At 44.5% G+C, this 14617-nt stretch overlaps 2 protein-coding genes across 3 annotated transcripts; one reads left to right on the top strand and one right to left on the bottom strand.

The window, feature by feature from the left end:
• The first annotated feature begins 2611 nt into the window (after positions 1-2611).
• Positions 2612-6144, top strand: dusp28 (dual specificity phosphatase 28). Of its 2 annotated transcripts, none has more exons than XM_035170060.2 (3): positions 2612-2761; positions 3708-4087; positions 4569-6144. In XM_035170060.2, the coding sequence occupies exons 2-3, from the start codon at positions 3743-3745 to the stop codon at positions 4665-4667; spliced, it is 444 nt and encodes a 147-aa protein (XP_035025951.1). In that variant the 5' UTR covers positions 2612-2761; positions 3708-3742; the 3' UTR covers positions 4668-6144. The 2 variants fall into 2 exon arrangements, with proteins under 2 accessions (XP_035025951.1, XP_035025950.1); XM_035170059.2 differs by having other exon boundaries at positions 4566-6144.
• Positions 6145-6816: 672 nt separating this feature from the next.
• On the bottom strand, positions 6817-13128 carry proca (protein C (inactivator of coagulation factors Va and VIIIa), a). The gene is made up of 9 exons (XM_035170042.2): positions 13021-13128; positions 12628-12711; positions 12249-12406; positions 11361-11385; positions 11023-11133; positions 9682-9822; positions 9307-9425; positions 8187-8304; positions 6817-7480 (listed from the first exon to the last, which is right to left on the bottom strand). Exons 2-9 carry the CDS (start codon positions 12695-12697, stop codon positions 6897-6899), a joined length of 1326 nt encoding a protein of 441 aa, XP_035025933.2. The 5' UTR covers positions 12698-12711; positions 13021-13128; the 3' UTR covers positions 6817-6896.
• Between the last annotated feature and the right edge of the window lie 1489 nt (positions 13129-14617).

Here is a 14617-nt window from a genome sequence, read left to right as displayed (position 1 = left end):
GAGTCAGAATAAACAGCAACTGACAAAAGCAGTGACCTTTACTGAGATCTGTACGGCTGCTTTCAGACGTGTGAACAGAAATGTCCTCCTGAGCTCCTGTATGAAGTCTAAATCCAGGAGCAGTGTGAACAGCAGAGGATCCTCCACTGATTCACTGAGTGAGTGGGGGGGTGAGGAGCTTCTAACACGGGACACAAATGTCTCTGGTGAAGAAGTGCTGACACACACGATGAAGACACAGACGAAGATGTGAAGAGAGCTGACCGACGGTGTCAGGTGATGTAAACATGATCACGTGACCTCTGCAGCAGAGGTCACACGTCACTTCCTGTCTCTGTCTGCTGCACCCGGCTGCCCCCCCTCTCACCTGAACCAGGAGGAGGATCTGATGCTGTGAACGAGTCTGTGCAGAAAACCTGCTGCTGAGTTGTTCAGCTGTGAAACACAAACTCTGGAGAAGCTCTGGAGACGAGTCTCTGGAGACGAGTCTCTGGATTCCACCTGGAGCTCAAGTCTGACAACGGCTTCAGAGACAGACAGAGATTTCTGTAACCATTAGATAGATTAAGTCCATTCAGCTTGTCCTCACCTGTCCTGTGTTAGTGTCTCAGTCCATTCAGCTTGTCCTCACCTGTCCTGTGTTAGTGTCTCAGTCCATTCAGCTTGTCCTCACCTGTCCTGTGTTAGTGTCTCAGTCCATTCAGCTTGTCCTCACCTGTCCTGTTAGTGTCTCAGTCCATCAGCTTGTCCTCACCTGTCTGTGTTAGTCTCTCAGTCCATTCAGCTTGTCCTCACCTGTCCTGTGTTAGTGTCTCAGTCCATTCAGCTTGTCCTCACCTGTCCTGTGTTAGTGTCTCAGTCCATTCAGCTTGTCCTCACCTGTCCTGTGTTAGTGTCTCAGTCCATTCAGCTTGTCCTCACCTGTCCTGTGTTAGTGTCTCAGTCCATTCAGCTTGTCCTCACCTGTCCTGTTAGTGTCTCAGTCCATTCAGCTTGTCCTCACCTGTCCTGTTAGTGTCTCAGTCCATGCAGCTTGTCCTCACCTGTCCTGTGTTAGTGTCTCAGTCCATTCAGCTTGTCCTCACCTGTCCTGTGTTAGTGTCTCAGTCCATGCAGCTTGTCCTCACCTGTCCTGTGTTAGTGTCTCAGTCCATTCAGCTTGTCCTCACCTGTCCTGTGTTAGTGTCTCAGTCCATTCAGCTTGTCCTCCCTGTCCTGTATTAGTGTCTCAGTCCATGCAGCTTGTCCTCACCTGTCCTGTGTTAGTGTCTCAGTCCATTCAGCTTGTCCTCACCTGTCCTGTGTTAGTGTCTCTCAGTCCATTCAGCTTGTCCTCACCTGTCCTGTGTTAGTGTCCTTCTTGTGTGCTTGTTGTCTCAGTCCATTCAGCTTGTCCTCACCTGTCCTGTGTTAGTGTCTCAGTCCATGCAGCTTGTCCTCACCTGTCCTGTGTTAGTGTCTCAGTCCATGCAGCTTGTCCTCACCTGTCCTGTGTTAGTGTCTCAGTCCATTCAGCTTGTCCTCACCTGTCCTGTGTTAGTGTCTCAGTCCATTCAGCTTGTCCTCACCTGTCCTGTGTTAGTGTCTCAGTCCATTCAGCTTGTCCTCACCTGTCCTGTGTTAGTGTCTCAGTCCATTCAGCTTGTCCTCACCTGTCCTGTGTTAGTGTCTCAGTCCATTCAGCTTGTCCTCACCTGTCCTGTTAGTGTCTCAGTCCATGCAGCTTGTCCTCACCTGTCCTGTGTTAGTGTCTCAGTCCATTCAGCTTGTCCTCACCTGTCCTGTGTTAGTGTCTCAGTCCAAGGCCTACCTGTCCGTGTTAGTGTCTCAGTCCATGCAGCTTGTCCTCACCTGTCCTGTGTTAGTGTCTCAGTCCATGTAGCTTGTCCTCACCTGTCCTGTGTTAGTGTCTCAGTCCATGCAGCTTGTCCTCACCTGTCCTGTGTAGCTTTATCTCAGGTTTCCAAACGATGTCCAACAGTTTTTCTGTCGATCGATCTCTTCCTCGTACTCGACGATCGTTTGTTCAAAGACTCTGAAGATCTCTTCAGCAGCAGCAGTTAGTCGCTCGTGGACAAAGTCTCTCAAACACTGGACTGAAGACATTGTTGCTTCATCACCGCTCGAATCTTTATCTGCGACACGACGACACCATCGTCTTCCAGCTAACTGCACACAGCCACACAGCTAGCATGCTAACACTTCCGGGCTTGGTGTCATATTCCGGAAGTGAAACTGAGTTACTTCCGCTTCGACGCTTTTCCGTTAACAAAATAAAATAAAGTGTATTTTAATAGGTAGGCCCATGTTACCAAAGTGACAAATTACCAATATGTGTGTGTGTGTGTGTGTTTGTGTGTGTGTGTGTGTGTGTGTGTGTGTGTGTGTGTGTGTGTGTGTGTGTTTGTGTGTGTGTGTGTGTGTGTGTGTGTGTGTGTGTGTGTGTGTGTGTGTGTGTGTGTTTGTGTGTGTGTGTGTGTGTGTGTGCGTATATGTATGTGTGTATGTATGTATTCCACCCATCAGTGGTGAATATGAGCAGCTTTAGGACCCAGAGCAGCAGCTGTCAGAGTTTGTGCAGTAAATATAGCAGCAGTGTGTGTGTGTGTGTGTGTGTGTGTGTGTGTGTGTGTGTGTGTGTAGGTCATGAGGAGTCCTGAACAGACCGGATCAGTCTGATCTCTCCGTCCTCCTGCAGGACTGAACAGGAAACACTGTCGTCTGTCACAGTTTAACTCAGGAGATCATCTGACAGCTGGAGGTGAGTCAGAGTCTCTACTTTACATTATTCAGGATTTTTCTTTGGAACATATTTGAGTCTTATTGCATGTTTGCGTGTCAGTGTGTGTGAGTGTGTGTGCTTTTTAAGATGTGGAACATTTTACCGTGTAGAAATATTTCTGAGTCAATCCCCTGATAAGTTTAAGTGAGTCAATTATATTAATAGTCAGTTTTTTTACAGTTATTGTTCAGTCTGCAAAAAAGCCAGAAATGAGAACATCCAACCACTAAATACATTATTAGTACTTCATTATCTATGAATTATCTCTTTATTTATACTTCATTATTCACCAGTGAATCTCATGTGTACCAATGATTTTAAAAAAGTGTCTGTTATGACATGTTCATATTATATGTAATAATATATAATATAAATATTGTTGAATGACAATGTGAGAACAATGTGATGATGTCAGATGTGTTTCTGGTGACAAAAATAATTCTGAGCTGAATCTGCAGCATAAGTTTCAGCTGTTTTCAGAGAAGATGTAAAAAGCTTCTGTCCACGAGCTGCTCAGCAGTGGATGGAGAAGGTCCGAGCAGGGGGTGGAGACCAAACACAGAGTTAGAAGGGAGGGAACACTTGACTTAAATCTTCATAGTCTCTCCCACACTGATCACTAACTTGAGTATTGGAGCCTCTGAAGGTCTGAAGGTTTTCTCCTAAACCTTGATGAAATTGAGGAAGTTGGGGTGGATGGGTGGGAGTAGCTCCTGAATCTTCTTGGGACACCAGAGTTGTCATCTCTGCTCCTGTAAACAGCCAATGCTGGTTTCTTTTAACCATCACCATCTTGTTTTGACCGTGACCAGCTGGCTTTACATGTAACCAACCTTTCAAACACAGAACTGAATGATTAGTTGACATGGTCCCATGGGTTGCTGTCAAACACAAACTGACAGATGTTCATGTTTCTCTCTCTCAGCCTCTGAGGGTCAGTTCAACCACCTACTGACCAGGATGCTGCAGCTGTGTAAAGTCACTAAAACTCTGTTCATCAGTGATGCTCGTGCTGCCTGCAGCGATGAGCTCCTCCAGCAGGAGGAGGTGACGCTCTGCATCAATGTGTCCAAGCAGCAGCCGTTTCCCTCCACTAGCGTCACCAAGTTGCAAGTACCTGTGTACGATGACCCTAACGAGGACCTGTATAGCCACTTCGACCGATGTGCAGACGCCATCCAGAAGGAGGCGAACCGCGGAGGACGCAGCGTCGTCTACTGCAAGAACGGACGCAGCCGTTCGGCAACCATCTGCATCGCCTACCTGATGAAGCACCGCAGGCTGAACCTGACAGAGGCCTTACAGGTGTGAATGGTTGTTTCTCTCTGTATGTTGGCACTGTGATCCGCTAGCGACCTGTTCAGGGTTTACCCCACCTCCCACCAGATGTCAGGTGGGATTGGCTCCAGATCCCACCACAACCCTCAAAGGATTAACGGGATAGATAATGGATGGATAATAGTTGTTGAGTATAGTGTTGGATCTGATCCTGCAGCTCTGGAGTCAGAGAGGTGCTCAGTGCATGATGGGAGTTCTCCAGCAGTCTAGAGCTATAGCAGCATAACTACGGGATGGTTCAGGACTCACCTGATCCAGAACTATAGGCTTGATCAAAGAGGAATGGTGTCTGACTCCAGAACACAGGGGTTGGGTTCCTTATATTTTGGCCTTTTTTAAATGTCCGGCAACAGTAATGACAATAGGGTCAAAGTCCAAAGTGAACTGATGCTGATCTCAAGGTTGAATGACACTTGCTTCTGTTTTTTGTTCTCTGATCTGCTAGAAGGTGAAGACGGCTCGTCACGTGATTGATCCGAACCCCGGCTTCATGTCTCAGCTCCAGAGATATGAACATGATCTGCGTAAAAGACGAGGAGAGTCCTGATCCTCCGCTGAAAACCCTCGTCCAGCTCTGAAGGTGAACCGCTTCCCCTCTGTCCACCGCTGCAGCTCGATCTGATCTCCATCTTTTCTGACTGTGAATATTTAAACTTAATCAACCATAGATTCTAGATTCAAAATGAACTTTATATATTGATGTGAACAGGAAAAAACTGAAAGAGAGGGAGCACTCACGTCTTTATCATTGACGTCATCGTTTGTCCATAATGAAACATTATATTACAGATCCTGTACATAGTTTAGTAATTTAGTAACGTTGACAGGGAAATTAACAACTTTAACTTAATATAACCGTAATTGTTATTGGTATATTTATAGAGTAAAATACAAAATTTGACCAAAAGGTAGTATAGATATAAACTGCACAACGATGCTAATACTGTAGTATGTAATGTACAGTGATGCAATGCAAATCAATATGCAACAACATTAACTATTTTCTGACATTTCAGTAATTAAACAAATAATTGATTAGTTGCATGGTTGGAAGTCGCTTGGAAACAGGAGGCACTGTTAAAAGTGATCAGTGTGTGAGCTCATCCCTCCACCAACTTGATCCAGACGTCTATTTGGATCAAATCACAAATACTTGAACAGTATGTAGTTTTAGAAGTAAATAATAAGTCAGTTTACTACACATGTATATGATTAATACTGTAACCAGCCATCAAATGTCTTAACCTGTACTGGACCCTCAATAAAACAAAGATAGACTCAGGCTGAAAGTGTAGATGGAGCAAACAGTGAAATAAGGTCAAACGTGATCCTTTATTGAGCAGCAGCATATCGTCAGGGTTGGTTCCGATATATTCAGATGAAGATATTACTCATTGATTCTGAAGCCGGTTGATCATTAACTGTTAAAGCTACAGTTCTTATTTTTAAACAGTTCTTATTGTGTTTACACTGTGAATAACGACAATTCATTTCAAGTCTGGAACCGACTAAATTCATATTTGTAGTGCTGGGATGTAAACATGTGAGGTGTTTAAAGTGTGTGTTTGTTAATCTCAGGTGTATCATCGATTGATCTGTCTTCTGATTTTGATTGGTTTTCCTTTTTATCCCACTACAAATATTTTTTCTTTCCAGTTTTGGTTTTGAAAAATAAAAATAAAATATTTTTCTCTTCTTTTATTTGTTTTCAAATCACAAATTATATTACAGATTATCTGATGGTACAGGGACTGTGCTCAGTGATGCTGTGGTTTAGAACTGAATTTAAAAAATAACGAAATGTGTCTTCTCATGAGTCTGTGGAGATAAACACAAACAGATCTGTTGACTTTCGTGAGCTTCCAGTTTGCAGCGCTGTAAAACAAAGGCCTTCTGCACATGCTCCGTGTCCCTTTAAGACTCTGTTGAAGAACAAATATGTGCAAATGAAATAAAACTCTGCTCACTCAGGAACCAGCTCTGTGATTCTAACTGATTCAAAAAATAAAAAGGGTGAGATTGTTGGAGTGAAAATATTGTGATTTCTTCAGTGAGTTTTAAAATGTGGAATTTAGTTTGTAAAGTGGACGACACAAACAGTAACATCATGAAAACACTTTAAATTCCCTAGATCCAGATTCTTTTGATTTAGATCTGCACACACTTCGAAACATGCCTCAGACATCAGTGAAAATGTTAAACCATGTTCTGTCTCATGATGTCAAAGAAGGACAGACTTTTTTTTACCTTGGTCAGCAACAAAACTTTATTGGTTCTTTCTTGGCTCACGCTCCACGCCGCCACAACATTTCCTGGAAATCGGTTTGGCAGTTTTTGCGTATTCCTGCTCAAACAGAACATAGTGGAGGTGATAAAGCGAAGCTACGACTTTGTGAAAACAAGGATCTGAACTTCACTAAGCTTCACAACATGTGTGGGGGCGGGGTTTGATAGCTCCCACTATCCACCAATGAAGCCAAAATAAAACCACTGACTGAAGTAAAATATAAATTGAACTGTTGGTGGCGCCAGAAGAAAAATCTGAGAATCATTAGAAACAGTGGGATTCATCCTCTGGGGACCAAAATACATGATAACTGATCTTTAACTCGGGATGGTGTCATTATTTTCAGCCATTTTCATCGTTAAGTTGATACAAAGACTCGGTTGTGATCAAAGAAGGTAATCACAGCCTCTTTAGACAGGATGCCTTTATTAAAGTGTATTAACGTATTAAGCAAACCAGACTGGATCGAGTTTTGGGGCTGGAGGTGGTTCAGATGTCTGACGGTGGTTGTGGAAGTCGACTGTCCCATTCTTCACGCACTCTGTTGATCCACTCGTTGTAGTTGGACACCTTAGTGTAGATGCCCAGCTTGTCCTCCCTGCCGCAGCCCTCGCCCCAGGACACCAGGCCAATCAGGAACCAGGTGTCTCGGTACAAAGTGACCATCGGTCCGCCGCTGTCCCCCTCACAGGCGTCCTTGTTCTGGCCGAGGATCCCGGCGCAGAGGACGTTGTCGGAGATGTCGTAGGACATCTGCTGGGAGCAGATGCTGTGGCTCACCAGCGGGACCTTGATGACGTTGAGCGCAGAGCTGAACTGGGTGCTATCCAGGTTCTCTTTGCCCCAGCCCGTCACCACGGTGGTGGTGCCGTTGAGGTGGAGCACCCGCTCGGCCAAATCCTGTCCCGGCAGGCACACAGGGATGATGTAATTGGAGAATTGGGCGGGCGTCTCCAAACGCAGGAGGGCGATGTCGTTGTCCACCGTCCTGCTGTTGTAGTTTGGATGTTTGAAGGTCTCGATGACCTTCAGCATCATCTCTGTGCCTTCATCTCTGAGACGCTCATAGTCACCTGAAGATAGATCACAGCGTTTTCCCAGGATATCTGTTAGCGAAGGTGCTTTGTGCCTGTTGCTGTCACCAACTAGTGCTTTTTCCACAACATTGCACCTCCCACCTCTGACTGATCATCATCAGGTGAATGTACGATGTGATCTCCTGTAGGAGAATGTTTTTCCCCTCTTTATTTAAGAACAAAATCTTTTAGTTCAGGACTTATTGATTTTAGGTTCAGATTTTCTAATGCTCTCACTCAAAACCCTGCACTCTCACTAAAATATAACCTGCTTGTGCTCAAACTGTGCACTTGTACATTTCCTGCGCTCCAGCTTCAGCTCTCTGTCGGATTTCTCCTCTGCTTTAGAATTGTTTTTCGCAACAACTCTGTCAAAATTCCTCCACCAATAGAAGGCAAGGTGTAGTGTTAACAAATACAAATCTGAGTACAAGCGCACAGTTTGAGCATGAGCAGATTAAATCTAAGCACAAGCAGGAGCTATTTGAGTGAAAGCTTTTCAAAATCTGAACTTGAAATCAAGCTCTTCTCTAAAACTGAAGGACCATGCTCCGGAATAAAGAGGAAAAAGACCGTGACCGTCACAATGTCCCACTGTTGGTTTAGAGGAGGGACGTCTCCTTTAGTTTCTGGCCACAGAGAGAAAACACCTTCATAAATGAATCCCTGATTAATGTTTGGTATGAGCAGAGTGAAAACTCACCGAGTCGAACTCTGAATTTTAGGTTGTTTTCGAGGCAGTGAGCGGCCGTCAGGACCCAGCTCTGATCGATGAGGACGCCGCCGCAATGAAAATCTCCTCTGGCGTTCATTAACAGCACCTGCACATGAAAAAACTCCACCGTTAAATATTTATGAAACATATATACAACAATCAAAAGTTAAATAAAGTTAAGTTCAAAGTTAAAGCTCGTGATTGGTTTGATCAGATATGGTTGACGAATCATAAACAGTTCCAACTTTGCCATATTTATTTGCTTCAAAGTACTTTTTGATGAACCAAAGAATTTCCAAATGTCTTATCGATATAAAAACCATAACATCATAAATAGATATAACTTTTGTTGGTAAAATAATAAATAAGGGGTTAGGGGTTAGAATAAATTAAATTTTCTGGTGATTGTTGTCTTCTGATGTTTACCGATTGTTTTGTTTTTTCAGTTTAAATAAGTGGAAGTAAAATAAGAAAGGATGGCTGCATTTATTGTGTTACGGACAACACACAACATTAATTGTCAAGCAGCAGAGTTTTATTACATCAGGTGGATCCTGACTTCTGATCCCTGAGCAGTGACTGCAAGTAAAGATGGACGACGCAGTGCACTTCCTCCCACTGTGCACAAATGAAGATAAAATATCTCAAAACGAACGCTGCCATCTTGTGGTGATGATGTCATCAGAGTGTGTGCAGCAGTGATCGTAAAGTGGAGCCGTGGTATCGAGGTCCCGCCCATACGCGCTCTCGACCAATGAATGTTTGGCGAAGATGGTTTCTGTGATTTCAGGTCGTTCTTCTCTCTCTGATGTTTGTTCGTTTCTGATCAGTTTGGTTTGAATCAGTTATTTGATGATATAAAAACAGGATGAGACGTCATGATTGACAGCTGAGACTGACTCTTGATTGGTTGAGAGCATGTGTGGGCGGCACCTCGACATGATCACTACTGCACAGACTCAGACCGCAAATGACGTCTTCACTTGGCTTCATTTCTGAAGGAAGTGGAGACGTGTCGTCGTCTTTGTTTACTGTCTGTGTCCCTGACGCCTCCCACCTGCGAAGCGTCCACTGTGCGTGACTGATGCCACAGTTAGAGTCTTGTTACCTGCCAGGGACTCTCCCCCTTTTTCCCAACCTCCCCTCCCACCATCCACGGAAGCAGACCATCCATGGGTTTGGTGTAGGACGACCTGCCGATCAGCAGCTGACCACAGGACGAGGGACCTTCAGGGACAACGCAGTCAGGGAGAGAGCGTTGACATTTCCACAGCGCAGTCATTCTCATATAAACACGAAAACTGGATTGTATTTGTGCATGAAACGTGTTACACAAGTGAACCTGCTCACTTTGCATAAAACTCTAGTCATTCTTGTGCACACAGATAAAGTGACATTAGTGCACACGGGTTCAGTGATGTGATTGTGCGTGCAGCTCACCTGACGTGTGCAGAGCTGATAAATGAACTGAATCCTTTCTCACCTTTCGGGACACATTTCCTGGAGTCGTCCTGCAGTTTGTATCCGCTCACACAGCTGCAGCTCCTCGTCAGACCGTCCTCGCTCTCCCTGCACTCATGGTTACAGCCGCCGTTTTCCACAGAGCAGTTAGTGGCGGTTACAACTGAACAACACAGGTTGTACACATTTACACTCAGATCACAAGAGTTTTACTGGCGCTTTAATTAAAATGTGATTCTTTGAGTTTGAGCTCATCTTCCTTTGCTACGATGTCTGTTGTGTAACAGGGATTTGTGCACGTTTAAGTGTATTTCTATGGCTGCAGCATGGGTGAAGAGCCCCTGACCAATTTTCCATTTTGTGGGAAAATGAAGTTGAGTCTTGAGTCTTGTCTGTTCGCTGGCAGGATTACACAAACACTAGAGACTAAACTTGGTGAAAGGATGCTCGATGGATCAGAGGATTTAGTGCGAGATGAGACTTTTTTGTTGATTTCTCAAGGAAGTTTATGATTCTTTATGAAAAAGTGAGGACAACATTAGGGGACAGATATTCATGAGCGTGTGCGATTTTGTGCAGATCCAAATAAAAACCTGGATCTAGTGGGATTTATGTTGTTCGTAGAGGTGTAGGATTTTTTCAGCCATTGTACGGTAACAAATAAGGTTGGAAACCTGCAACTTGCACCAACGTGTAGCTGAGAATCGTAATGTGGCCTGATATAAAGGTTGTTTTAATTTAAGGGGACTGTCGGGCCTGGTACAGGTTATAGGTCTGGATCTGGATAGGACAGCATCTGGGTCTGGACCACAGTCGGCCTGTTAGGGAACTCTGCTTAAAGGTTCAGTGTGTAGGATTTAGTGACATCTAGTGGTGAAGTGTCGTGTTGCAGCTGAACACCCCTCACCTCACCCTCCCCTTCAGAACATGAAAGGGAACCTGTGGTAGATTCAGTTGTCATAGAAACTCAAAAGGTTGAGTCTGTCCAGTCTGAGCTACTGTAAAAAACATGGCTGCCTCCGTAGAGAGGACCCGCTCTGATGTAGATATAATGTATTTAAATATAAAGTATTTAAATATAAAGTATTTAAATATAAAAGGCCCATTCTAGGGTAAAGAAAACTACAATTCGTACAATTTAGATGAAACACTAGTGAAAACATCACTAAGAATTTTTATTCAGTTTCTAACAATTGATCCTTTAACCTTAATCTTACACACTGGACCTTTAAAGGTCGGAGGAGTTTTCTGAACCATTCGTTGGAACCTGATAATAGTAAAATATTCCAGCCTAAGTTGAATTCTTCTGTGCTCACAAAAACAGCACAGGTCTTTAAATCGTCTATATCGACATCAGACTCACGCTGGTCACAGTATTTGCCCTCGTATCCACGGTTACAGCGGCAGCGGTAGGCTTGGTACTGGTCCACACAGGTTCCATGAACACACATGTGGGAGTGACACTGGTTCCCATCTGAAAAGGTCAGATCAGACTTGAGCTTGAGACACTGACGATACATTGAAATACATCAGTCGTCAGTGGACACGTGTGTTTGCATCCGCTTTGAAAACAGACACATGGAAACTTTTACAACAGTGATGGAGGCTGTTTTTCATTCTGAGCTCCAAACTGATCGTCGACTGAAAACCAGACTTCACATGCTTCAGTGTCTCTCATGTTAAAGAGGACACGTCTCTCACCTGTGTACACGGTCCAGAACTCCAGCTGTTAACACACAAAACAACAATGTCAGTGATGAAGCTTCATCAGTAACGAGCAGTGACTTACGATGTGGAAACTCCTGGAAAACAGCTGCATGACCATGAGCGTGAGAGAAACCAACAACGTTGTGTTAAATACGAAATGTAAAGGCTTCACAGTCCTGTTGATAACGTTTCTCCCTCCAGGCTGCAGCAGCTGGAATCACGTTTCTTCTTCACAGAGACTTGAATGATAGAAGCTGCGTCTCACTTCAGGCTCCGCCTCCTTCAGAGGCTGCATTTAAAGTCTCATTACGTCACAACGTCACAACTGTCCCATTTAAAAAGCTTCTTCAAATGCGTTGTTTCATTCCTGAGAAACCAGGGCTCCAACAGACAAACTGTCACTGCTCAGACTGATTCTGAAACAAGAACTGAAATGAACTGATTAAAGGTTCAGTGTGTAGGATTTAGTGACATCTAGTGGTGAAGTGTCATGTTGCAGCTAAATCACCTCACCTCATCCCCCCCCTCACAAACATGACAGAGAACCTGTGGAAGCTTCAGTTGTCATAAAAACTCAAAAGGTTTAGTTTGTCTTGTTTGGGCTACTGTAAAAAACATGGCTGCCTCTGTAGAGAGGACCTGCTCCTGATGTAAATATAAAGTATTTAAATATAAAGTATTTAAATATAAAGTATTTAAGTATAAAGGCCCATTCTAGGGTCAAGAAAACAATGATTCACACAATTTAGATGAAACACACTCGTGAAAACATCACTAGGATTATTTTATATTAAATTTCTAACAATAGATCCTTTAACGTGAATCTTACACACTGGACCTTTAAATGGAAGAATCTTATAAAATGGTGTAAATTCATCTCACTGTGGCTTCCCTGGTTTGGAAGATCTCTCTGGCCTCTTCAAAGTTACACTTCTCCTCCACACACTCCCGCTCCAAGGAGGCGGGTTTCAGCTCCTCCAGGAAGGAGTTGGCCCGACGGGAGCGGAGCAGCATGTGAGCCTCAGCAGGGTCTGAGAACACTGAGGGATTCAGAGGATCAAACATGTGGCATCATCCAGCTCATCCACACCTCCGTCCTTCTCCGGGACATGGTTTCAGTTTGATGTGTCCAGGTTCTGAGATCTCTGTCCGTGTCCATGTTCATTACAAATGTGACGTTTGGGAACTTTAACAGCAGAAATCTCAAAGCCTGGACACATGAAACTCGTTGTAAATCTGTCAGTCATCCATACTCACACACCTGAGACACTGAGCACCGACGCAGACCACAGAGCGACGGTGACGCACACCAAGAGGACGAGGCGGGACATGATGTCAGTCAAACCTGCAGCCAATGAGACGTCATCGTGTCACAAACATTCAAATTCATAATCAACATCTGAGCGATGGCGTTGACGTGAATTACGATTACGATTCTTGAGACAAATTCACAACCAAATCATATCTTTTCTTTTTTGTCTTAATGTTTCTGAGAATCGCTGAAACCCCTGTTTGAACCCTGAAACGACCTTTGACCCTGTGAGCTGAAGGACAGGGGTCGCACGGCCGGGAGCGAGTCAACCTCCTCAACACGTCTCGACGTACCGAAGCCAAGACGCAGAGAAACAAGTCGGACGAGTGTTTTCGTACTTACGTGTGAAGACTCCGAGCTTTGGACAGAGACGAGGCTTCTCTGGGTTTCTACCGTTAATAACTAACTGCCTGTGTTTACTGAGAGTCCACAGTCTGCAGCCCACCACTGTCAACACACACACGCACACACACAGACACACATACCTGACCTGCCATGTGTCAACAGTCCATGTGTCAACAGTCCAGGCTGTAGGTGGCGCTGTGAGTCATGGTGTGACGGTCACAGTCTGTTTGAGCGCTGAGCAGTTTCCTCCCTTCAGTTCGCCTTCTTTAACTTCCTGCAGGATAATGCTCCACGTCACATGACAGTGACCTTCAGTGACCTCCGCCTGGTCCAGACGTGATGACATCATGAAGCTCAACATCTGGGATACAACCCAGTGTCAGTGTGGTGTTCCTAATAAAGTGCTTGTGAGTGTGCATCACGTGTCCTCTGACACAGATGTGTTGTGTTCCTGGAGTCTGTCGGGCCTCAGCTCCCCTCAGGTGTCCCGTCCCCGCCCTCGGGGACATGAACGCAGCTCCTGTTGTTCTGCTGTGAACGCCCTGAGATCCTCCGGGGTGTCGCTGGGCGCCGCCTGTGGAAACCAGGACACGTATTAAGGTTAACTATTCATCTCCGTGTCTTCTTTTGTGGCTCATCCTCGTTCCCTCGGCTCGGTTTACCTTTGTGTGCTCGACTGGTTTGATTTTTCAGAATAAAAGCTGGCCTGGGGACATAAAGGAGGCGTCTTTGGTTCCACAGGCGACTAACAGCAGCAGAAGTTGCGATGGAGGACACGGTCTTCCCAAGCTTTGTTGTGGTGGTGAGCTGGTCTGAGGTCTGGCCCTCTGCCACTTTGTGTTCAGACCAGTTTCCTGCTTGGTCCTTTTACCTCCATGAGCTAGAAGCAGTTTGAGTTTTGGAGTTTTTGTCTGCACAGCACAGTTTGACCAAACTCATGTCACTGGACAGGTGTCGAGCTGTTTCTGCTGAAAGCTCCTGATCCAACCAACTGCAAAAAAGGATTACTAGAATATTCTGACACAGAAAAATGTACTTTAATCCAACGTGTCCTGATTTGAAACCTTACGAGGAACTTTTAAAACTACAAATACAGCAACGAATCCAACTAGTCACTTTCTTTTAGGATACTTTAAACTTCATAACAAACTGTGTGTAATGTTTTAAAATATCCTGCATGTACAGTTAGAGAAAGATCCATGGAGACAGTGTCAGATGGAGTTTGATGTTTGTCGTCTTTTATTTCTCTGTATTTGTGTGTTGGCATATTTGTCAGTGGTCATCCGGAAATATATATATATATTTATTATGCGTCCGTCACGTGTTAGAAACGTCATCAACACACCCTCTCACTTGTGATGAATCGGTGCTGGCAGGAGAAACGTTGGAGCCTCTCCAGAGGTCAGTGCAGGACTGACAGCAGCTTGAGGGTCAGACATGATACATAATACAAACACAATATTAAATGTATATCAGGCGTATAAGTTACAAATTCCCTCTCGAAGAAATCAAGAAAATGTTGAAAAACATTTAATCTCACAATGTTAAAGAAAGTGATTCAATGTTCCAGGATCTGCCCCCTGATCCAGATCTG

Source organism: Hippoglossus stenolepis, chromosome 11 (assembly GCF_022539355.2).
Source record: "Hippoglossus stenolepis isolate QCI-W04-F060 chromosome 11, HSTE1.2, whole genome shotgun sequence".
NCBI lineage: Eukaryota > Metazoa > Chordata > Actinopteri > Pleuronectiformes > Pleuronectidae > Hippoglossus > Hippoglossus stenolepis.
Note: the sequence above shows the minus strand (reverse complement) of the source record. Positions and strands in the feature narration are given on the sequence as shown.